The sequence below is a fragment of the Apis cerana genome, linkage group LG11 (genome assembly GCF_029169275.1).
Source record: "Apis cerana isolate GH-2021 linkage group LG11, AcerK_1.0, whole genome shotgun sequence".
Lineage (NCBI taxonomy): Eukaryota > Metazoa > Arthropoda > Insecta > Hymenoptera > Apidae > Apis > Apis cerana.
Window position 1 is genome coordinate 600,437 of NC_083862.1, and position 25,368 is coordinate 625,804.

Sequence of the window (25,368 nt, forward strand, 5' to 3'; positions counted from 1 at the left end):
TATTATAACATTTTATAATATACCTTTGCAGCTGTAAAATCTGCTGCTTGGATATGTGTAGAATCTATAACAACAGGTACCGCTGTTCCCTGTTTTGTACCTTGCTTACTAATTACAGCCCGCACGTATTCGACACTTGGAAAAACGAGACTTCTATCGGGCGTTATGACAAGATATTCACAGCCGTTGATACTCTAAAACAAATATTACATTGTATATATTTATAATAATATGATTTCTCATTATAAAAAAATGAATAAGACCAGATCATTAATTTATATCGTATATATAATGTAAAAACTTTCTTACTGTATCTTTATGAACTCGTAGCGATGGTCTTGCTGAAGCATAAAGTAGGAACAAAACGTTTATACCGATACCAATTACTATACCTAATTCAAGTCTTATAAAAAGACAGCATAAAAATGTAGCCACAGCTGGTATGAGATCAATTTCTGAAAAGCAATTTATTTATTTATTGTATAATATATTCAGAAAAGTCTCTATTCATAATAAAATTGTTTCATAATAAAATTTTAACTAATATATATTCAAACTATTATATATTCATAATAAATGAATATTATGTACTATTAACATTATATTTAAAAATTAAACTGTACTTTTTGTTCTCCATATAGGCTTGATCACGTGTAATTCCACCATAAAAATGACAGCCGCGATGATGATTGCAGCAAGGGCGGCATTAGGAATAAAGTACAAATATGGGGTAAGGAACTGAAGTGATACAAGTACTAAAAGTCCAGTATAAACACCACCAAGAGTCGTTTTTACTCCGGATGAATGATTTACGGCACCACGACTAAGGCCACCGCTTACGGGCATGGAAGAAACGAAAGCTGACACAACGTTGCATACGCCTAAAGCCAACATTTCTTGGGTCGCATCGATTGGTTTACCTTCATCTATAAAAAATATGTTTTCTTTATACCAGATCTTGTTACATAATACAATTTACAGATAAAAACTTAATTGTTCTCCAAAAACTTAATCATTATGTAATACTATATTGTTATTATATATGCGTAAAGAGCATATAAAACTTACTAAAAACTTTGGCAATAGAGATGGTTTCTAAAAGGCTCAATAAAGGAATGACTAGACATCCAGAACCGAGTGCGGAAACCATATCGACGAAATTATAGGTTTCGTTCTTGTGATAGGTTTGAAACGGTGGTAGCTGAAATTCCGGAAGTCCTTGTTTAACGTGGCCCGTCAATTTAACGGGTGAGGAACCTAAGTGACTTTCTAAAAGCCAGCATATAACACCGCAAACGAGGACCACGAGAATATTTCGTGCCGTGGATAGCAACCAAAGTGATTTTTGCATAATTACTTGTACTCTCGATGACATTTTTGCCGCTTTTTGCATAAATGGTATATCTTTGATTTTCTGTAAGAAAAAAAAAAATTTTACTTGCTTTATTCTTACAACAAAAAGTACGTATTTATCAGATAATATTGTAAATAATTTACATTACTAAATGTTTATTTAAAAATTTACTTCAATAAGGATTGCATTGTACATGTTATTTCACATTGAATGATGGTACTAACTCTAAGAAGAAGAAGTACGATTATACAAGTGATACCCAAGGCACTGTCCCAGAGCTTTGTTTCTCCAATTTTTTCGAATATATTTTGCCATACTTCGACAAATTTACTACCACCGATATGAATGCCTAGAATATCCTTCACTTGGCTAGTAGCAATAATTATCGCTGCTGCCGATGTAAAACCGACCGAAACAGGTCCTGATATGAAATCCAATAAAAAACCTGACAAGAGAAAATATATAAATATTTATTAATATTTAAAGTGTTTCTTTGTATAAATATATATATATGTATGTATAAGATCTAATTAAAAAAATTTAACTATTTAAATTTAATTTAGTAAATTCGTAAGTTCAAATTTTGATAGAAAGATGATCGATAATATACCTAAATGTAAAATTCCCATTAATAAACACGCGCAACCAGAGATGAAGGTTAAAAGAACCGCAAAATCGGGCCCTAAATCGGATTTTTGTAACGTTTCTCTTGTCAAGATTGCAATAATTGCAGTTGGCCCAACTGGAACGTCTTTACAAGATCCAAAGATAGTATACACGAAGCATGCCATGAAAGATGAATATAGACCATACTGCGAAAAAAAAGAAAATTTTAGAACGAGAAGAATAACGTAAAAACAAATAGACAATATTAGAAAAAATTATGATATGTATAAAAAATAATAAACATTAAAATATTAATATGATATTTAAATAAAACTTGGAAAGATAAAAGAATAAACATTCTTACCTGCAAAGGAAGTCCTGCCACATTCGCATAAGCTATCGCCTGTGGTATAACGGTAAGGCCTACGGTAATACCAGCAACGAGATCACTTACTATGTAATCCTTACGATACGTTTGTATCCACGCTGCTATAGGTATCCTTTTGTAAACCATTTTTTTCTTGCACGATCTTTTGATTCGTTGATACACCCATTTCCTTCCTAGAGAGCATAATAGATCTTTTTCAGGATTTTGAGGAACTGGAAAAAAAAATTTCATTTTTTATTATTAGAAAAATGTATATAATTGAGCAATGAAATACAAGAGAGTGAAAATTTATCATATTTTATAAATTAAGTTTCATTTCTTTTTACGATATTTTCAACTATATATATATATATATACATTTCACATTAAGTAATCTTCGGTCAATAATCCATATAAGTTTAAGAATTATAAAAAGTCTTCAATTGCATACAGAATCACGTTTTCTTCCATCCTCACTGTACAAACCGAAAAAATGTAAAGTATAAAAATGTTTCAACCGTTTTAACGTGAAAAGTATTGCCGATATCTAATGCACGAAACGACAATACGCGTGTAAACAAAGATCATTGGACGACAAGCTGAAACGTTTACAACGGACAAACGGTATAATTAAACGTGTAGGAAAATAGTTAACACGTGTATAGAATAGCGATGTAGATTCCTCGGATCGCGTGACGACCTTTTTAAATAACGATTTTAGAAAGTACGACGAAAAGAGGGAAAGATAGCGGAATAAAAAGAAAATTGTGTGGCCACGAGGCATCTGACTCGAGTCACGGGATATTAGGATTACCATAATATGTATGCGAGTGTGCATAGTGCTGTAGTTCTCGTATAACTGGTGATAATTGCGTCCAAAAGTGAAGTTAGACAGGTTTAACTGGTTCTGCGCGTACAGCACGTGATGTTTGAAGGAAAATATAAATTATCCAATGAATAAAAATGATATCCATTCAATCGACATTACATACGTTAAATGAAATTTCACCGGATTCGTTTCGATTTTTGAAAAATTGAAATGTTGCTCGTTTTTTTTTTTTACAGAAAATTGAAATTAAACGAATCGAAAATTTTTAAACTTTTAATTTTCTATTAATTGATTATTGAAATTTTATAAGTAAAACGATAAGAAAAAAGAAAAAAATAAATTTTTTAGTTATTTCGTTCAATTATTTCGTTAAAAAAGATAACGTTTAATATTTGCAATTTACGGATATTCCTTATATCGTTATTAATCGCTAAATTGTTATCTATATTTTAATACATTTTAATAAAGAATTATAAATTATTTGGCTTCTCTTTGTCTCTTTTCATAATGATAAATTCTATGGAATATTAATGTTTGATCGATCGATTTCGCGAAAATATAAATAATAATTTTTATCGTATTTTGTCATATTGAAAAATTAAATAACGAATAAAATCGATAAAATCGATAAAATTTTTAATAATTGTAATTAAAAATAATTTCAATATCGTTCGGCTTGAAAAATGGTTTAGAACGTAATTTTAAAAATCTCGAAAGTTATTACGAAACAGTAATATAAATTCTGAATTATTTTATATCATTTCGAAATTCTCGAGGTCATCCTAATCGACGGAGGTAAACGGTACGGTGGATTTTCCAAATTTCAATTAAATAATTCGTTTCGGATAATTCGAACAAATTATTTATGAAAATCATAATTTTCAATCAAAATTTTTTTCTAATTTTTATCGCGAAATAAACAAGTTTCTTATATAGTATTTAAGACTCTTGTACGTTTATTGAAATGAAAGTGTTACGAGCTAACGAAATCTCATTATCATTTTTAAAACAGGTTGTATCAAGGAAAAACTTAAAGAATAGAGTAATAGATGCGCTTTCCTGTATACGTCATTATTTCGCAAATGGGAACGAAATGAATCAGAAGATTTAAAGAATCCATAACTTTGAATCATTTTTTCGTTGTTAAATGCACTTGGCCTAACCGCAAAATTGAACTAGGAAAAATACCAAGTTTTTTCTTCTCATTTGCATCTGTTTCATAAGAATTCGTATCAAGTGACGTATCGTTTTTCTCACGATACTTTTTTTTTTGACGTCATTTGAAAATTTAATTTTTAGCGTTTCCCAATCTTTTTTTTTATTTACACAACTCGTAATAAAATAGCCTTCGAAATATTCAAATAACCTCTCCTTTTTTTAAGAAATCGGATGAATTGCGTTTTTTTTTCCTTTTATTGAAATTAAAATATATCTCGTAATTTAATAGATTCGTGTTTCGACGTCGTTCATTTTATCATCCAAATTTTCCAATTTTTAAAAATCGTCACAGATCCGATCATTTCACCAATCAATGAAATAAAGTAAAATATAATATTTTATATAAATTTCTTCAATGCATATTTTTTGATAAGAAAAATTGCATTGAAGAGAAGAAGAAAATTCCTGAAGCTAATTTAATTAATTATTAAAATATTTTCCCATATAAGAAATAATAGTTTTCCAATTTTCTCATTATCGATAAAGTCGTCAGATTGAAATTTGGTTTTAAAGAAATTTTAAAGAACCGCTATATTAATTTTATTCTCATAATTTCCATGTTATTCTTTTGATAATCTTGAAATCGCACGATCGCGAAATTGCATCATAAAAAAAAAAAAAAAAAGAGAGAAAAATTAACAACTAGCGTAACAATTTAAAACGACGAGGAGAATAATTGATGTAATCAAATGTTAAACTGTTGGGTCGTTATCGATACTTTTTCATCTATCAAATTACCAAACGATCATTTTTTATTTCTTCTTCTTCTTCTTCTTCTTCATTTATGAATATTCTCATGGCCCCGCGTTGGAAAATTGAATCTCAAACGGATTTAGCGCACACAGGCTTAAGATGTACAATAATCGTAAAAATCGCCTTGAAGAATCCGCTTTTGCCTCGATGGAGATTTATTTCGTTCCGTTCGTAATCTGCCTTATAATTTATTCGCGATTTGCATGTCGTAGAATTCTTAATCGATAAACCTGCGACTATCAGGTGTTTGAAATTATCCACTTTGAATATTGAATTTAAATCGAGAATCGGAATCAAGGTTGGCCGTTAAAAAATTCATCGATGTTAAATTGTAAAATCCTCTGTCCTACATATGTTTCGGAAAAGAGATGCCTTTTTAAGAATAACGCAAAAGTTCCTTGAAGATATAATACGAAGCGCGAGAGATCAAGAAAGACGATCCTTCTTCTTCTTCTTCTTATTGTTATTATTATCAATAGTTTGAAATGAATCAATAGTTCAGAAGATAAGATGAATGGAAGAATATTCTTTAAATATTCTCGACGAATTAAAAAAAGATAGTAATTTTACCGTTATAATTTATCGGCGGTTAACATTTTTTTTTTTTAATTACAGATAAGATTGATTAAAATTGGTTAATTTTGATGAACTTGTAATTAGCTTCATTTTCATGATTCATTTCAAGCAATAATAAACGTCGTAAAATCGTATTATTCGTTTTCTGCAATTATAAACAATTTTAAATTCAACATCGAGTTTCATGGCCATTGTTAAGAAAGTCATCGAAATTTTAATAATTTCGTTTTAAAAACGTAAAAACAAATGTAATTTATTTTTACTTCGCTCTAAAGGTCATTCTATATTGTATATCATTGATGAATAATTCATCGAGATTAAAAGATAGAGCATAATAAGTTCGAAATATGTATAAGATAATTTATATTAATACCTGATCGATCAAAAAATCGATCATCTTGTTAAATTTAGGATTACTTATGGATAATATTTGTATTACCTCGTTTACTAGACAATTAGAAATTTTCGTTCGCGTGAACGAGTTATTGAATTAATAATCCTCGAATAATCCAAGACCAATTATTAAAGGTTTCAAAATGCGGGAAACACGTGTCACGTTTTCAACGAATGTAAAAATATACGTAAAACGATAATTATGATAAAATTTAAAACGAAAATCAAGAGTGGAAAGAGAAAAAGAAAAATTTCGTTCGAGGCTTTATTTTTTTCCAGTTATCGATAATTAAAAATAGAAAGAAATATCCTTGGGCGCGAGTAAGCCATTTCCATCGATATTGTTTTCCATTAATTGTCAAATAACTAAAAAAAACAAAGCCTCGAGAAATATCCTTCTTTTATTCTACTTCGAAGAATCTTCTCCTTCATTTTTTGTCTCATATCGATCGAACGCGGCGTATGTTCTTATCTTATTAATAACAACAAGAGAGAGAGAGAGAGAAAAAGACTCACCATCGTTGCTCGCGGTTTTATCATCCTGATTGCAAACGCGAATATTGTTGAGTCTGTTCTCGAACTCGGGCATTTGATCGAGATCGTTGTTGTTGCTTCGAAGAGGATCCTCGAAGGCGGCATTGCTGTATCCGGTTAACCGAACCTGCCTTCCCGTTTCGAGATCGACGTCCTGGACATTGTACTTGGACATGTTCACGATGATCTTTCTTCGATGATTTTCTCGATGAAATGGGAGACAGAGATCGAACACGATTTTTCCTTTTTTTTCTTTTTTTTTTTTTTTTTTGAGATCAAGATACAAGGGATGTTGGAGGGAAGCGGAGACTTGAAGGAGGGACGAGGCTCATAGAGACTCCATTGTTCGATTATGTATGTATGTACGCGTCGCGACCCTGAAAAATAAAAGATATATCTCTAATTAATTCATCGTTCTAGCTTCTGGTTGTTACCGTTACAGTTTTCTTCCGTTCACTTTCCAATTGTAAAAATGATCATTCTCTTCTTGCCGGTTTTTCGCATCGATTCGTTCTCTAACTTTTTACTCGGATAAATTTCGTAATGCATCTCGTAGCGACGGGAATATAGGGAACAGTTCTTACGTTCTTATGTCAAAGGTGAGAATTTATATATATTTTGGATATGTGAATGTGAATACATATTGGTGGATTTTAATTATATTTCGTATAGTATTACGAAAGAATGGAAATTAAATTATTTTTATGATAATTCTAATTATCTGGTTGAATTACGAAAAAAAAGGATTTTTTTTTTTTTTTTGATTTATACGTTCACTTATTGTTCGCAAGGGGATAAATTCAAGGATTTCTCTATCTTCTCGCGGCATTACTTCCCCTCTCCCTCCCCATCCCTTTATTCTCAGTTTTTACTTCCGCTTCGTTTTCTTTTAAATTCAAAATTTTGTAGAAGAAAGAAATAATGATATTTCTGGATTATTTTATCATCATCAGAGAATAATATAGTGAAATAAAAGTAAATCGAAGTTATTCTAAAAATAGTAGATTTTTAGTTAAAAATACGATTTTTTCGTTTAAACGACAAAATTTTATTCCACGCTTTTATTTTTGTATATAAAATTCCACCAATAATGAACTTATCTAATCGCTCAATTTTACTCGCATTTTTCAAACTTTATTTTACTCGAAAACGAGGCTTTAAATTTTTTTAAAGAAAAAAATTGTATTCTTTTCTTTTCTTTTTTTTTACTGTATAATTATCAACTAATAAATAATAAATATATTCGCTTGGTAATTTATCAGCTTATATTTTGTGCTCGTAAAAAAATAACTTAAAATTCGTTTGTATTATTGATCTAATAATTGATCTAATAAAATTTTTTTCCAATTTTTTACGAAGGAAATTTTTTTTCTAAAAAAATCTAACCAAGTTTAAATTAAATTCGATTCGAAATTATATATATATATATATCTCTGCACGAATAATTTCTCGAGTAAGAGTGGAAAAACCGTACACCGCGTAAAATTTTGCTGGTTCGTTAACATTACATAACATGCTTTACGAAAACTGATATAAATATTACTTTCGCAGTAACAATTCGGAGAAATTCGTATTCGCGCAATTCTTGATTGCATTTTGAGGTTAGGAACAAATCGAGTTTGAATTAATTGCAATTTCGATTAATTTTGGTAATTAATAAATTTACAATTGATAATTTAAACATTATGCATTAATTATTATTGATTTTAATCAAGTATTGCTTGTATATTTTTCAAGTTTTAATAATAAATAATACGTAAACTATTGATAGATAGTTATCTATCTTAAATTATATCATTAGAATTTGAAAATTAATAATCATTTACTTATAAACAAATAAATTGATTTTAAGTTATAACGTATAATATTAATATTAATAATTATGATTATGTATAAAGAGAAGAATGTCTTAATTAATATAGCTGTTGAAACGTGATAATATTATGAGAAAATTTTCGTTTGTTTTTTTTTAACAATAAATATGTTAATTGAACGTTTAAAATAATTATATTTCAAAGAGATGCAAATATTTTTCCAATATAAAAACTTTTACGAAATTGAAAGTTTTGAAAGATGATTTAGAGAAATGATATTTTCGTGCTTCTACTTCTTCTATTTCTTACTTCATTTCGTTACATCGATTCACAAATATCGTTCAACGATCGCATACGATTATTAATTATTTATTAACCTATTTATTACTAACTCCAAGATAAAATGCACCTTTGCGTCACAAATTGTTTGTCCTTTTCGTATCTACGAGTGCTAGGCTTTGTTACGATTAGTATGTATTCTCATTCAACATTCCTGATCGAATGCGCTAGTTGAAAGGCATAGAATTATGGTTATAGATAAAGAAACACGTGGCAGTACAGTTGCATTTCTTGCACAAATTAACAGAGCGTATTTACTCAAAAGACACGATTTTTATTGTTTTAACAATATTATCGGCATTTTTGTTATCGTTAAGTGAAAATTATTAACGAAATTGAAAAAATTAATTACCAAAAGAATAAAACCTTCAGTTGTATTTACGAGTTTTTAAAAAAGAAAAAAAGAATTAGTAGAAATGAATATCAATCACTGCAAGTTTGATACGTAACAATGTAATTAATGCAATCTTTAGTATTCGATAAAAGTCGATATTGAATAAAATAATTCAGCTATTAAACTTTATTATTATTTCTATTGACACGCTTAAATCGGTGATTTTAAAGTAAAATTTTAAAAATTAGAAGATATAATTATGTCACACCTTATATTATCCGATATAAACACGAATTACAATTACCAATAATTTATTCTAATTTATTTTTACGAGTTGCGATCGTGAAAAAAAAAGAACGACCAATATTTACGATCGACGATACTTGACTGTTATCGCGTCTAATTATCGTCTAATCGTCATTGATTTATTCGATCGAATGAAATATATATTTCGCCTAGTAGATCGTTATTGCGCTCTAACACGATACTACGTGAATGCGATCGATCGAATGTAACTCCTCGATGAGGCAGTGTAGTAACACTAACGGTATCTAATTACCACGTTGACACAATTCTCGAACCATCAAATCGTTTCATATGAATGAGCGTTCTCTTATGTTAAAACTGTTGTACTGTCCAACGAAAAAACTCTCTTCCCCTTTCGTACTAATCGAACTAATATTATCTACGTATTGGTAAATTCTTTTTCTTCTTCGATTCCTTCACAATTTTAGGTTAGGTTAACCCTTATTTTGGTAACCTAAACATATTCGCGTTATTTGCTACTTATTTAGAAGCGTTTACAATTACCGTTTAGAAAAATTTCGAAAGTGAAATGGTGTTAATTTTAAAGATATAAATTTTTTATCATCATTAGAGATTTATGATACTTCGTTCTGGAAAAACTAGTTTTTTTCCACTTACAAACTGATCAATCGATCATTTTTTATTTTAATTTCTCTTCAACGCGAATTATTTTCATTTAGTGGCAAGATTTATGACACTTTGCCACGCAAACTACGTTTCTTATATTTTCCGTGTAAATCGTACGAAAAACGTCGCGAAACTTTAAAGAAACGCGATCTCGGATGACCGACACTCGCGTAATAAATCACATAAGGACGATGATCTCGCGAAAGTGTTAAATAATTCATCTGTTATTGCTGAAAGCCCGAATTGGCTTTCTAAACGGTCGAACAGTTTCCTAACCAGATTAACGATGAGCAATTTGTTTTAATTGCATACACGTTTCACACATCCTGCATTTAAATGTATTCATTATTATATATATACGATTTCATATACGATGAAAAACAGGATAAAAATCTTTTCTCCCTTACAACTTGGAAAATCTTTTTGACGTAAAAAGAAAATAAAAGAAACAAGACTTCCTGGATATGTTTCTTGATTAATTCTTAATAACTTGAAAATTTATTATGAATTTACGTAGCGTAACAACCGCAATTACTTGATTTAATTAAATATAATTACAAATAATGAGATATTTTTATATTAATGTATAACGAATATTTTGTTAAAGAAAATTTTTCGATCCACCATCTCTTCGAAGAAATTTTTATTTTTGCCGATAAAAATAAATTTTTTGATAAAAATAAAAATTTCAATAAGTATCTCAGAATTTTTTCAAATTCTTTTCAAAATCAAGAATAGTACAGCAGAATGTCAATTATACAAATTAATCGCGGATAAATTTGTTCGAATAATCAATCAGAATGATTTAAATTTATCAATACGTGAGAAACAATTAAACAATTTTCAAATATGGATGATGTGTATACAAAAGAAATACATTTTAGATATAATAAAAGATGTGTAACAAAGAATAAATTAATATTTTTGAAATCCATTTGTATTCGAATAATAAATAATTTGAATAACTAAACATCGGACAATTAGTTATACGAATAATTAAAAAATTTTAATTTTAAATGATCGATCGTTCGAGTAAAATTTCAAATAATCTATTTTAACACTATGAAAGAGTAGTCGTGATATGAACGTTATCTATATAGATTAAATATTTTCTGCTTTTCTGGAAAAGACAAAAAGAGACGAAAAATTGACAAGATTTCTTTCAAAATATATTCGTCGGAATGTTAATTCATCGGAAAAACTTAACCGCAGCCGTGATCAACAACACGTTTCAAGTAGAATCGTATAGAATTAAAGAGACGAGATTCGCGATTCGCGTTCAGATTCGCGATGAAGGAAATGTTATACCGAGAAGAGCGTGAAATTCTTTTAAATATCGCAGGTGTGAGTCAGTTATGGTATGAATAGCTGGTTATTTTCTTTAATATATCTCGCCACGTTGAATGCAGTCAACGGAGAGCAATTTGCGATAACGGGTCTTCGGAATGATAGTGTGATCCTCGAAATTGGATTCGAAAGAAATAAATTCTCGTAGGATTTCCGCTTATTTGCATCCGATTTTACGAGTCCTAAAAAAAAAAAAAAAGAAAATGATTTTCCACCGTTGCATAAATCATGTTATCCCTCTTGAGGAACGATCAACCTGTCGATTTTTTTAATTTTACGACGGTAATTAGGCTAGCGAAGGTCTATCGTTACGTATTTGCAGTTGATCTATTTTGCATTCTCCTTCTCCGATCATAAATTATTAAATATCGTTCGTTCAAAATAATTTTTTACTGTTCTTCTTCTTCTTCTATCTTATAAAATTTAATACTGAAAATTAAATTTAAATTTAATAAAGTTTGGAAAGTTTTAGTATAAATTATGATAATACGAATAGTAGCGAATCGAAAGATTGAATAAGATTAAAATTAAAAATTTTAAATAAGTTCCATATAGCTCTCTGATATAAGTAATGATATTTGATATCTGAAATGATGATCAAGTTAGCTAGTTTTAAATTATTCATAGGCATCTATCTAAGATGTGTGTACATATATATATGTTTAAATTATTTGCTTAAGTATTGCAAAATACTTTATCACATAATTTAACAATTAACAATGTTCAAAAACTTTATATACCTACAATATCGGTGAAATTAATGTATTTAAAGACATGGTAAATATCGCATATTCGACTCAATATTTGATTTAAATCGGCCGACACCATGCTTTTCTCTTTTTGACACAAGTAGTTTAATCTTGTTTTCTGTTGGCCTAAATACTGATTCCACTAAATTCTTGAATGTCTAGCACGCAGTTAACATATTGGAACTTTCATTGTATCGAATATCGCATAAGGAACGATGTTCCTCGAGCAGATGATTCAATTGTTTTCAGTGCGATAGAATTTCGTTTCTTTGATTTATATATTTCATTGGAAAGAAATTTTTAATTAGATCCTAATTAAATGTACTGCCAATTGAATTTGGGTATATGTATGTGAACTTCTATTATTTGAAAAGAATCAATGAACTAATTAGACATTAATTACAAAAAATGAATTGTTATACATTTTTATTACAATTTCTTTTCTGATTATCTGTAAATTTTTAATTATAATGTAATAAATAGAACTTTGATCTCAATATCAAGAAGATATAATTAAAATTAATTTTAAAGGAAATAAAAAAAAAAAAGAAAATAAAATAAAATGATACGATATAGAAAGTGGAAAAGAATTGTAATTATCGATTATTGATATGATATCTTATTAGTTAGATAGTTTTCGATATATCGATATTATCGTTAATGAATAAAAATAATTAGAATTTGTTTTTTCTTATTTAAAGTTTTTTATTTAAAAATATCTGCATTAAATAATAGAATAAATAGTTTTTATTAATAATCTTTATTAAAAAATTATATTTTTTTCAGTTACTTCTATTCATATTAACGATATCTTAACGATTCGATATATTTTGAATATGTAATTCGAAAACGATATGTGAATAATGAAATATATCGATAATTCATAAGTAATCGTTAAAAAGATTTCTAATAATAAATTTAAATAAGAAAAAAATAGAAATTTCGATATTCAATTGATCGATAATTCCATATATTCGAATCGATATTTTAACGATATTACCGATATATCGAATTGATATGTGTTTCATATTTGATGCTCCAAGATTTTTAATAAAACTTTCTATATTACGAACTGTTCTTTCTTTCCTCTTTTTCTTTTTTATTATTACATTTTAAATTACGCACGTTTTCATAATTACACGTATAATTGTACGTGAAATTTTTCATTCGATTCGTAACATTCGTTTCACTTACGTATTCGTGATTGTTCGTCTAAATGCGTGCGAAAGTCTATTAGAAGGCCTATAATCCTATATAAAAGCGGATGATGCTTTCTCTTAACGATTTCGAGGAATATTATAAATTTAAACGATTTGACGAATATCATATATAAATCTCAATAATATCGATTAATATTGTAAATTTGTACACATAACGTTTTGAAGCATTTGAAAAACTCCTTGATCTATTTTTTTTATCTATTGAGATAATATTTTGTTACGTAAATCTAGAAATTTCATTCTTCTTTATTGTTTTATTATTTTATTATTTGATTAACATATTGTAAATTTATGTGATAAGTTAGTAATATATAATCATAATATATAATTATAAAAAAATATTGTTTATGTAACTAAATATTATATATATAATATTAATATTAGAGCAATATTAATTATAATGATTTTTATAAAATGTTCTAAGGAAATTTTCAATAGTTAATGAGACAATCACAATAATCAAATATAATTGATAGATAAATAATATTCAAATAGTTCTCATTGAAATTATTACTAGAGCGATAATTATTTCAATTCTTTCTACATTCTCAGAATATCAAATCGTCAAAGAAAAAATTCCAATGTCTTTATAATTTTTTGTAATTTATTTTGTTCATATAATTTTAAAATTACTGTATAATATTTATTATGGTTTTTGTCACTTTATATTTGATAAATTAATTAAAAAATTTCTTTCGTTAAAAAATCGAAACTAATTTCGATTAGGACAAATATTTTGAAATCCCGTTAGAAAATTCTTTATAGTTTTTTCATTCGCACTCTGAAATCTTCCGATTTCTTTTCGAAATCATTCTATATTCTACTACAAACATCTTTCGATTCATTCCACTTTCTCGTAGTTTTCGAATCTACGATTTATACAAACACAATGGTATACGTAAATACCTGTCACATCACAGCCAACAATGAACCATGGTAATTGTAATTCCTAAAGCCATCATGTCCAGTAGCGCGTCCACTGGCAGTGGCGTGTCGTTTTCCTTGCGAATGCCACGATCGTTTCTGTTTCTTTTTTCTCCTCTTTCTCGAGAACACTCGCGGTGAGTTCACTGGCGTCGCGGTAAACGTGTTTCCGTTCACAATTTTACAACGTTATCGCAAAAATCGAAAGTACGATTAATTTACAACGATTAACGAGAAATTTTTACCACGTGCGACTGCCGTCACGTAAAAAACGTTTGAAAATTTGTTTCAGGTTATACTTACAAGAAGCTTCTACCTGTTGCGCGAAAATTTAGGTTACCGTTTAATTGAAAAAATAACACTGGTTATACATTCGTTGAATTCTTTGCTAAGGTTCGATACGAATTGAACGGATATATTTAGAAACGGTCGAACGTTGCAAACGTCACCCAAGTCTCTCTGAAGGGAACGCTCACCTGAGCTGAAACTTGACAGCCAAGAATTCGCCTTTGCGCGGTGCGCTGATGCGTCTGCGCATTAATACCCATCTCTCCTAAAACATCGTCACGTGCTTCTGAGTCAGTCCACGCTACACGTTGGTCACTGCACTGCCAGCATCGTGTGTTGAAAGGAAAATAAAAAAAATAGGAATGATTAGATGTGAATCCCCGCGAACGCATAAATATCTTTGGAAAAGTGAATAAAACGATTTGATTATTCTTACGAAATTTGTTTGGTGAGTATTTTTTTCTTACATAATGATAAATTGATTTCTATATAATGTAAAAAAACTTATTCTTGTTTCTTGAGCTATTTCGTAGAATTTTTTCAATTTTCCTCTCTTTATTTAATTTCAATCTATAATTAACGATTTATCATATATTAATATATTTCTTTATATATACATACTATTATTAATTTAAACCTATACAATAAAAATGAATAAATAATAAAATAAACATGAACAGATTTTTGTTGTTTACATGAAACTGAAAAACTAATCAATTGAGGTTATATTTTACAAAATTATCATTAAAATTAATATACATATGGTAATATTTCTTAATACAAAAAATTGTATTTTATAAATTTTTTAGAATCCTATAATATAATGTTTTCTTTATATAAAAATAAAATTTATATAAATTTTTTATAAAAAATTTTACTATGTAAATTTTAGAAGGGATTATTACTTTTATATCGTTGAATTCGTATCTTTTACTTTTATGAACTCGGTTAGTCTGAAATTGGTATCAATCATTCAATTTTTGCTTGTTAAGAATAATTTTCGAAACGATTTTCAAATTGTTGTTGCGATAAAAAAAAACAAATTAGAAATTGAATCAAAGGATGTCTCTTAATTAGCAGGGTGAAAACATAACGTTTAAATTTCTTAAACAAGATTCAGATTACTAAATACGTAGATCTGAAATCATATTCTTAAGTGTCATTAGTATGTAATGACTTTATATCGTTCTTTATATTAAAATGCATATAAGTTTCATATAAAAAAACTTAAAATTAAATTATAGAAAACTAAAAAAATTGAAAAAATTTGTTTATATTTTTTATTTAATTTTTTTTTATATTTTTTAATTATTATTTTTTTAAAATAATAGATTTATAGATACAAAATTAAAATTCGTATTCGTTTTATACTATACAATTCTTGACCTAAGTAAATTCTTTTTATTTGAAGAACCTGTTCCTGTCAGAACGAAGAATTCTCTTCAAGGTAATTAAAAACGAATACACATATACATTGCTTAACAATATTGATAAATTTGCATCTAATAAACATACATATATATTTTTACATTTTAAATTTTTTAGAAATTTTAAATTTGCTATTTTTTTTAATTAAAGATAAATATTTTTAATCAATTTACTGAAAGATTGATGATTCAACGAATTCGAAAATATATTTGAAAAGATAATTTTAATAAAAATTATAAAAAATTTATTTTTTATTGCTAATCAATAAATCACTATTTAATTCAGATCGATTACATTATTCATTATTCATTATATAAATATAAATTGTCCAGAATAATTTATCAAAATGATGTAATGAATAATTTGAATGTTACTCACATCCTTTAATGTTGAGCAATTTTTTTTCATGTGTTAGACATAACAACATATATTATATAATTTTTCATTAACATATATTTTTCTATTTAATAATAAATAAGCATAAAAAATATTCTGCGAATGAATAAAATTCGAAAAATTTGAATTTTAAATTAAGAATTTGTAAATTATTCTAAATTAGCATGACATAGCATAAAGCATGGCTTACAAAAATTATTATAGCATAGTTATTAAAACCCTCGGTTAATGAAAGCATTTTTTTTTAAATAAAAATTCTTTTATCATGATAATATTAATTACTATTTACCAGTTATACATATACGTTACATAATTCGGTCGGTAGTCGCGTGGGATCATTAAAGATAAACTCAGATGCCTTCTTTGATGAATCCAAGATCTTTTCTACATGTTTGCTTGCTATCTTGCTATTTTATTTCCGTTCTTTCTTACATCACTACCAATCATACCAATGCATATTTGCAGCAAATGGAATTCATGTGAATTCATACTTATTGTTAGCGTAATCAAGCCAGAAAATAATATCATCGTTTGAATCACGTTACAAATCGTATCGGACGATAATAAAAAAAAGTCATTTACAATTATCAACTGCATTTGATTCTATTCTATGGGAGTTAACATCCGGCTTCATTGTACCTGTCACGTTTTTCTGCAAGGAAAAACTTTGTTTCGTCGGAACGCATTGTTACAGTTGGACCTTCGATCTAAAATAGAATTTACAGTAAAATAGAAGAAAAAAGGAAATGTTACGAAATGTTGCGGTAATTTTCTTTTGCATCATACATTCTCTTAGAATGGAAATATCAGATTCGATTCATATATATCGGAATTACCCTAAAGTTTAAGGCAATCGGTGAACAACGTTACGTTTTGAAATCCCAGAAATAGTTTCTTCAATGAAACAATAGAAAAGTTCGCAGAACGGTTTGCCTATATATCATTCTTCTATTGTCATACCTTCAATTATTTATATACAATTATCATCTTCGATAATTGCATGACCTGAAATGTTGGTAAATTTAGAGTTATATAATCCATTTCTATACTATTGTCCATCAGTTTCAAGTCACCATAAATTTCGTTTTATCGAATATTCTTTATGTTAAATCTATTGATATAATGATCTTTGAAATCAATAATTTTCCATAAAGTTAAAAATAGAGAAATATATATTAAACATCTTTGATGTTTATGTTTATGTTATTTTTTTAATAAAGATTTAATTAATTTAATAAAAGAAATTTTTTAATCGACTTATATAAGTCATGTCATTGTCGATTATTTATGGATTTGTTTCTGCTAAATTACATAATATATCATTATTAATTTAATTTAAAAATACTAGACAATAAATGATTTAAAAAAATAATTTTTGTTATTCTAAACTATATATAATCTTGCAAATTTTTATAATGTTAAATAAAATTATATTTAATATTAATAATGTTATTGATAATAATATATATTTCAAATTAAATATTAAATTGTACCAGTAAAGAAATTAATATCAATAATTACCTTTCATTCATGAATCTTTATAAAAGAAATCTAATCATGGATAAGAGTAATTTCAAAAATACAAATGTACTAAATAATTTAATTAGTCATAAATACTTGCAATGAATGCAATGGAATTTGTTCATGTTGCATAGATTTCATAATTATCAGTTCCTGCAATTATAATTTATCATTACAGAGGATGTCAAAATTACAGTATCAGCATACATTTTCTTTAAATTACGATAACTTTTGTCATTTTTCATTTATTTATTTATACTTACTGAAATTATTATATTTCTTGTGTTTTATTTCATTTATCATTTAAAACTTCAATATATTAAATATGTGTTAATTTTTGAAAATAGTAACACTAATATTTCTTGTAAAATTATATATAATGTTGTTCAAAGTTGGTTAGAAAGCACTCTATTAAGATATGAAGTTCATGGATATGAAGTACACTTGAATTGGTTCAAGTAGTAATCACGTGATTTTTAGAATTTTCAATTTCTCAGCCGATATGATAGTAAATATCTGTGCTTATACATAGTTTTTTATCTATGATCGAACATGTATTGTTTGTAGTTGATAGTTATTTGCATTCTTCATAAATTCTTTTAAAACACGTTAATGTTTAAATCCGTTATCTCAGAATTCTTTTTCATGTGCTTAACTAGTTATTTCTTTTTTATCTTTTTCGAATTATTGATTAAGTATAAATGATTACTATATCTTACGAAAATTTATAAAATTTATAAATATTTAAATTTATATATATAAAATTATATATTATACATAAAATAATTTAATATATATAAAAGTAAATATAGGATAGATATTTATAGAATAGACAGGTTTTTTGTGTATCCTTCATCTAGAATTCTTACTAAAACTTATTTAGTTTACATATTCTTTCTAACTGAAATAGTAAGAAAATGTTAAATTGTGCTGAACAAATCGTATTTATTAGATAATGAACAGATTATATAATATTAAATTAGCAAATTTATATAATATTAAAATATTATACATACATTTCTTTTTAATATTCTCGTTTATTGATAAATGAATACTAATGATTATATCCTTCGAATTAGAGAATATTTCAAAAATAAGATTAAAAATATAACATGTAAATTATATAAATAATATGGATTTATTTCATTTTAGGGATGGTTTACCAGAAATAAAGTAAATAAAGTAGCCGTTTTCATCGGACGAGGTGGCCGAGTGGTTAAGGCGTTGGACTGCTAATCCAATGTGCTCTGCACGCGTGGGTTCGAATCCCATCCTCGTCGATTTCGCTTTTTGTTACTTTGCAAAAATTTCTAATTTATTAACTATGTGTTAGTGGAGAAAGTTGATAAAAAAATTGATGGCTCTTTAATATTGAAGACACAAGAGTCATTGAACTTAAAAACAAGTATCCTTAAGAAAAACAAACAAGCATACAATGGTTTTGGTACGTACAAATTGAAATCAATTTGGTATTTTAAAATTATATTATTTGAATTATTCATTGTTATTAAGAAATACATACAACGTACAAAAATATTTTTTATTATTTCCTTTAATTATTTATGTGTTAATAATGAATGTTGAATTTATTATTATTATATATTACATTTTAATAATATAATGTACTGTATTTATTAATAATTAAATTAAAGTGAATTTGTGAAATAATTATTCATATAAATTTTTGTTTTTTTTTTAGGATGCAAAATATGTGAAAAATTTTAATATTGACGAAACGATAATATGAATTTATATATAAAATTTATTTATTTGGTTTTATTTGGTATTACTTCTTTGAATAGAGTTATGATCGTTAATGATTTCTTGATGTTGCACAATCAATTATGTAAGTCGTAAATACAGAATGCACACGTTCGATCATGAAATTTTTTGTGCACTCGTTCTAATATATTTTAATATAATATTGATTTGAACAGATCAATCAGAACTGACATTAAAAAATTAGAAGAAATATAGCAGAATAGACAAAAATAGATCAGTAGATCAGTAGATAAATTTACTAAGAAGTAATTAATAAATTAACCACAACAAGTAATTAATATGATTCCCCTTAAGTAAAATCATTATTCATTAGATAGATTTAGTTGAGTACAATATCATGAGAAACAATGAAATCCAGTAGATTTTTCTCTAATAATGTATTCACGTATTGGTGTAATTAATGTATCACGTATTAAAATAATTATAGTAAAATAGTTAATTTTATATTACAACAATAGCAACAATTTATTTGTTTAATGAACCATAATAGCGATATTTCAGAGAAACATATTAGGTAATAAAATTACCTTTGTGCGTTATTTTCCATTGCTAAACAACAATATGAATATATAATATAAAAGCTATTGTAAAATTTAATGTTTTAAATTTATTAGTTTTATATTTATTTACATAGTTTATATTTTGTTTATGCTATTATTATTTTCTTTAAATAAATTTTCATCTCAATGAAAATATTTATGCATATATTATAAAATATTTATAATATTTATAAATATATATATATATATTATCAATTAATATATTTAAAATATATATAGTATTATATTATAATACTATACATAATTACATATATTACCATATATTAACATATATTTAAATTTTGAATGAAAAACTCATTATAATTACAATTTTTCAGAAATCACTTGTAACATAAAATAAAGATATATATATGAGTAACTGAATGATTTATAAATTAAAAAAAATAAATTAAAAAGAATCAATCATGTGATATTTAAATTTACAATTTATAAACATGATTGTGTTAAAAAATTATAATTTTATTGTCCTTTTTATTTGATATTATAGATTATAATAATTTTATTTAAAAAGTAAATTGTACAAATCAATTATTTTAATAAACAAGGACACACTAACAAGGACATGTGTCTTAGTTAGCATGCTTGTTGAACAATTTTTCAAGACAATTATTTTGCAAATTGTTACGAGCAAAGATATCGCTTTGATCAAGGCTATCAAATCGATAAAACAGTAGGAAATGTAATCACCTGTAGTCTCTTGTCAAGATTAGATTTATTTAAGCACACGTGCGTTAAAATAGTTGTGCGTTATGTTGTAAATAATATACTTTTAAATAATTATTAATTGTCCATAATCCGTATTTGTTTCTATTTTTGATCTATGTAATGAAAATTATTTTTTTATTTTTAGAAAACTTATTTAATCTCTTTGTATTATTTCGAAAAAATGAAAATTTTTTATTATTTACTAGAATTATTATTTTTTTTAATAAAAAAGAATAAATCAATAAACTGAAATTTTTAAACTTAAAATTAAATTATCAAACTTTACAATTAAAAGAATGAAAGAACAAATAAATCCATATAACTTGAAAAATTTTTCTTTATTATATCATTTAATAATAAAAATTATAATTTTAAATTTTGTAATTTTTATATCGAAATATGTTATTCTAGAGCAAATGAATTTTATTAGATGTAATAAAATGTTCATGACATTATAAACACATTTTCGAATGATGATACTATATCAGAAATGGTGCTTAATAATAATGTTCTGTTTTATCGACGTTACTTCTAAGATTAGTCATAACGCTATGTGATGTGAACACTTTTGTATTCATCGTACGAAGATAGTTATTTTAATATGGATAATGCAAAAATGTCGTATAACAGAGGAAGCATCGGAGAGCAAACACCGTTGTTGAGTAAGTTTGATTTCCTGAGTAATAATTTGTCGACAACTAAATTTGCATCGTCATAAGTATATTTATTTGATATTTCATTATGTTTGTGATATTGTGTACAATGGATAATCATGTAAAATTTATGAATCATTGTTTTTATTTTTCAATTTATTTCTGTGAAGAATTTTATTAGAAAAAATTTTTATAATAATATGTAAATTTTTTGATATTTTATATCTGAATATTTTTTTTATAGTTTTTATGTAAAAATAGAAATCATAAACAAATGAAACCGTGGATGAGCGGTTAAAATGTATATCTAAAAATTAGATGTTCTTTGGTTATGAGTTCGAATCTACTTGTGGTGATAATATAAATATATATATATATAGAATGCAATTATTAATTTTTTTTTCTTTTAATATTAAATATTTCTTCAATTTTAATATATTATCTATTTTCAAATCATATTATATTATGTTATATCATATATAGATATGATAATAAAATGAATGTAAATAAATATATGATAAAAGATAAATTACATATTTAAATCTTTTAATCAAATTAGAAATTTTATATATTTATATTATTAATTTTTCAGAAATTTTTAAAAAGTACCTAAAATATTATCTGTGGAATTTATAGCAAATTTGTAAGTATATTTGATAACATACAAAATAATCAATATAAAGATAAAAAATTACAAAGATATTATCTTGTTTTTATTTGTTATATTCTATTTGAAGAATTATAATTAAGATTATTGAAAAAATTTTTTAAAAGATTTATTTATTTCTATTTAAATATAATTTATTTTATTAATTTCAGCTATCGAAGTTTATGACTTTTAAATTAATATTCAATGCAATGTGTAATTAAGTATAATAAAAATAAGGATATTTTTTTTAATAAGAATAATAGATATTTTTTTCAAATATTATATTGATATTTTTTATTTTCGCATGAAAAATAAAATATATCATTATTTATAATATATTCAATGTTTATAATTATAAGATTTTAAAAAAAATTATAAATAAAAAAATGCAAATTTTAATGAAATGTTAATGTAATTTTTAAAAAAATTTGATTTTTTAACGAAAAAAATATTGTTTAAGAATATTATTGTTATTTCAATTATTTATATTATTACGATTTTATATTATATACATATTATTTTAGATTTAGATTATCATTTTAAGTTATAGATTTATTTTTTTTATTTAAATATTTTTTGATTAATGAATGCATATCCTAGTTTCGTCTTCTTTTTTTTTAAATGCATTGAAATATACGATTAAAATTATTAAAAGTGTTATTTTTTAAATAGATGAATAGCAATATTATAGTAAAATATTTATAACAACCAGAATTAAACGATAGTTATTATTTTTGGAAAATTACAATAGGTGTTTACTGTATTTCGTATTTACAATATCAACCTGTTGAAAAAATATTTTCAAATTTAAGAATAATAGTGTATACAATGAACAAAGACATTATTTAAAGATGATGTTTGGAATATGACTTTGGAATATGACATGGAATATGAAATATCATATGTTTCTTATTACATAGGATCATGACTTATATTTTATTGCTGAGTATTTACAGGAAATACGAAGACTATTATCAGTTTAATGTTAATTTAATATCTTTCACAATTTACAATATATTTTATTGATTTTTTTATATATTAATCGATTTTCTAATCATAATTGATACTTTTTTAAAATTATTTTATAGATATATAAATTTCATTACTGTATAAATAATCAATGTGTGTTGTTTATATCATTTGTTCAAAAATCATATATCAAAGAAATGTTCCAAATATTATTTCATATAATATATGTCAAATCATATTTATGTGATAGTGTATTTATGTATTATATTTCGTTCTTCATTGAATGGTATACCATTGATCGATGTATTGGCTCTTCATTGAAATTTTTATGAGTACGTTTTTGTTAATTTTTTTTTTTTTTATTTAATATATATATCAAACTATTGTCATTATTTGTCATGTAAATAAATCATATTATTAAAAAAAATTAATCATATTTTTATTGAAAATCATTTTCCAATTTTATAAAATTATTGTATTACTATTAAAATATATTTTCCATTATTATGAAATTGTTTTACTTTGAGGTTAAAATTTAGATAAAAATTATAATATTCTTATTTTTTGACTTGATTTAACTTAATAAAGAAATTCTAGGTTAGGTTTTTATATATCGATATTACATGTTATATATATTACAAAATAGTATAATTTAAATATTATAATGTATAAGAATTCATAAAAAATTAATCAAAATTCAACAGTATTCTCTTTTTATTCATTTTTTAAAGATTTGCCTTGCAAAATTATTATGAGTTATTAAATCATACGTTTGAATGTTATTGAAAGGTGGATTAGAATCTTTTTTTTATGAAACTGTAATTTTACTGTCGTTATTAATCATGTGACTTGTTATCAAGAGGAATTATTAAACTCATCCGATAAAATGTTTCATCCAAATTGAAATATCTCGGTGAATAAAGAAAGTCCCTCTATGCAGTGTCAATATATTGTCAGTTCGAATCTGTCTTATCTACAGAGTCTGGTAATAACATGTTATCTGTGCATTCATCTTACATCTAAAAATTTATTTATACCGTACTTTGGTTACTTACCGTGATTTTAATTGTGATCATGTTTCAATAATCATATTAATGTGAAAATCGTGAATGTGAACAATATAATAGAATACATTAATTGTGAATCTTCTTTTTTTTTTTTGCACAATATATTGCATTTCGTGATTTAAATCAATTGTTTTATTGATCAAGAAAATATTGTGTATTTAAATTATGGTGCTATGTAGGTAGACATGAAATCAATACGAAAAAAAATGTATACAGATATAAATATATATATATATACATATATATATATATACATACATAAACATATACATATATATATGTATATAATAGTATTAAATATATATAAAATATTTTTAGGTTATTGAAAGAATCTATGTTTATTTTACAAAGTTTTTTTCCTAATTAATTTTCTAATACATAAAATCGCACATCTGTTTTTTAAAAATATTTCTAGACTGAAGAATTAAATTATTTATTAAAATTATTTTAAAATGTATTAACTTTATATGATACACACACATATATATATGATGTGTATATTTAAGTATATTTATAATTCTTTTACGATTATTTAGTTATATCAATCTTTCTGATTTTTGCTCCAAATTTTCATAATAAAACAAAATTTCAAATATGTATATTATTTATTTTCAGAAATATTATTCAAAAGTTTATATGCGATTTGAAAAATGAAAAGGGGGAAATTTCGTACAAACATAAAAGTTGAAAATATTGCTTGTAATATTTCATCTGGTCCAATTTGATGTACAATATAAATATAATTTACGTTATCTCGAACAAATATTGAATCTTTGAGAAAAGTTGACAAGAATTTTACATTTTAGTCATAAAAAATACTATGACCTAAATTAATAATGTCAAAGAAGATAGATAAGATTCAATTCTTATTAACAAAAAAAAAATATATATTTAATTTGTCATTTAAAATATCTATATATATAAAAAAAATTGTGTCTTTATTTATTTGAATTTTATAAATTTATTTATTTTTCGAACTATTGCAAATCAATAGTTAAAAATATATTTTCTTTTAAATTTTCTTCAAAATTTCCTGTTTTATATGATAATATTGTAACTT

At 25.3% G+C, this 25,368-nt stretch overlaps 2 protein-coding genes, 1 long non-coding RNA gene and 1 other non-coding gene across 11 annotated transcripts in view; 2 read left to right on the forward strand and 2 right to left on the reverse strand.

Annotated features, from left to right (window-relative positions):
- LOC107998543 (sodium-independent sulfate anion transporter-like) overlaps nt 1-14,899 on the reverse strand; it is a 17,138-nt gene extending 2,239 nt beyond the window's left edge. The window contains exons 1-9 of one of the 6 annotated variants that reach the window (XM_017057866.3): nt 14,767-14,899; nt 6,613-7,007; nt 2,325-2,560; nt 1,965-2,166; nt 1,579-1,799; nt 1,069-1,414; nt 624-926; nt 310-455; nt 24-194 (exon numbers count right to left, since the gene is read on the reverse strand). In XM_017057866.3, the coding sequence (XP_016913355.1) occupies nt 24-194; nt 310-455; nt 624-926; nt 1,069-1,414; nt 1,579-1,799; nt 1,965-2,166; nt 2,325-2,560; nt 6,613-6,805 (1,818 nt within the window). In that variant the 5' untranslated portion in view covers nt 6,806-7,007; nt 14,767-14,899. Of the gene's footprint in view, nt 1-23; nt 195-309; nt 456-623; nt 927-1,068; nt 1,415-1,578; nt 1,800-1,964; nt 2,167-2,324; nt 2,561-2,705; nt 3,117-3,141; nt 3,230-6,612; nt 7,008-14,272; nt 14,415-14,593; nt 14,736-14,766 lie in introns of those variants that run through there. The other 5 variants (XM_017057865.3, XM_017057864.3, XM_062081156.1 and 2 more) reach the window with 5 other exon arrangements.
- Nucleotides 14,885-25,368, forward strand: part of LOC107998544 (sodium-independent sulfate anion transporter-like) — a 16,080-nt gene continuing 5,596 nt past the window's right edge. The window contains exons 1-5 of one of the 3 annotated variants that reach the window (XM_062081184.1): nt 14,888-15,026; nt 15,990-16,025; nt 19,076-19,367; nt 19,623-19,769; nt 21,382-21,632. In XM_062081184.1, the coding sequence (XP_061937168.1) occupies nt 21,572-21,632 (61 nt within the window). In that variant the 5' untranslated portion in view covers nt 14,888-15,026; nt 15,990-16,025; nt 19,076-19,367; nt 19,623-19,769; nt 21,382-21,571. Of the gene's footprint in view, nt 15,027-15,989; nt 16,026-19,075; nt 19,368-19,622; nt 19,770-21,381; nt 21,633-25,368 lie in introns of all 3 variants that reach the window. The other 2 variants (XM_017057868.3, XM_017057869.3) reach the window with 2 other exon arrangements.
- On the reverse strand, nt 16,080-18,579 carry LOC114577646 (uncharacterized). Its single transcript, XR_003697884.2, has 4 exons — nt 18,187-18,579; nt 17,924-18,076; nt 17,239-17,407; nt 16,080-17,109 (listed from the first exon to the last, which is right to left on the reverse strand). It is a non-coding gene; the product is annotated as an uncharacterized LOC114577646 (long non-coding RNA).
- Trnas-gcu (transfer RNA serine (anticodon GCU)) lies at nt 19,122-19,203 on the forward strand. The gene has a single exon. It is a non-coding gene; the product is annotated as a tRNA-Ser (tRNA).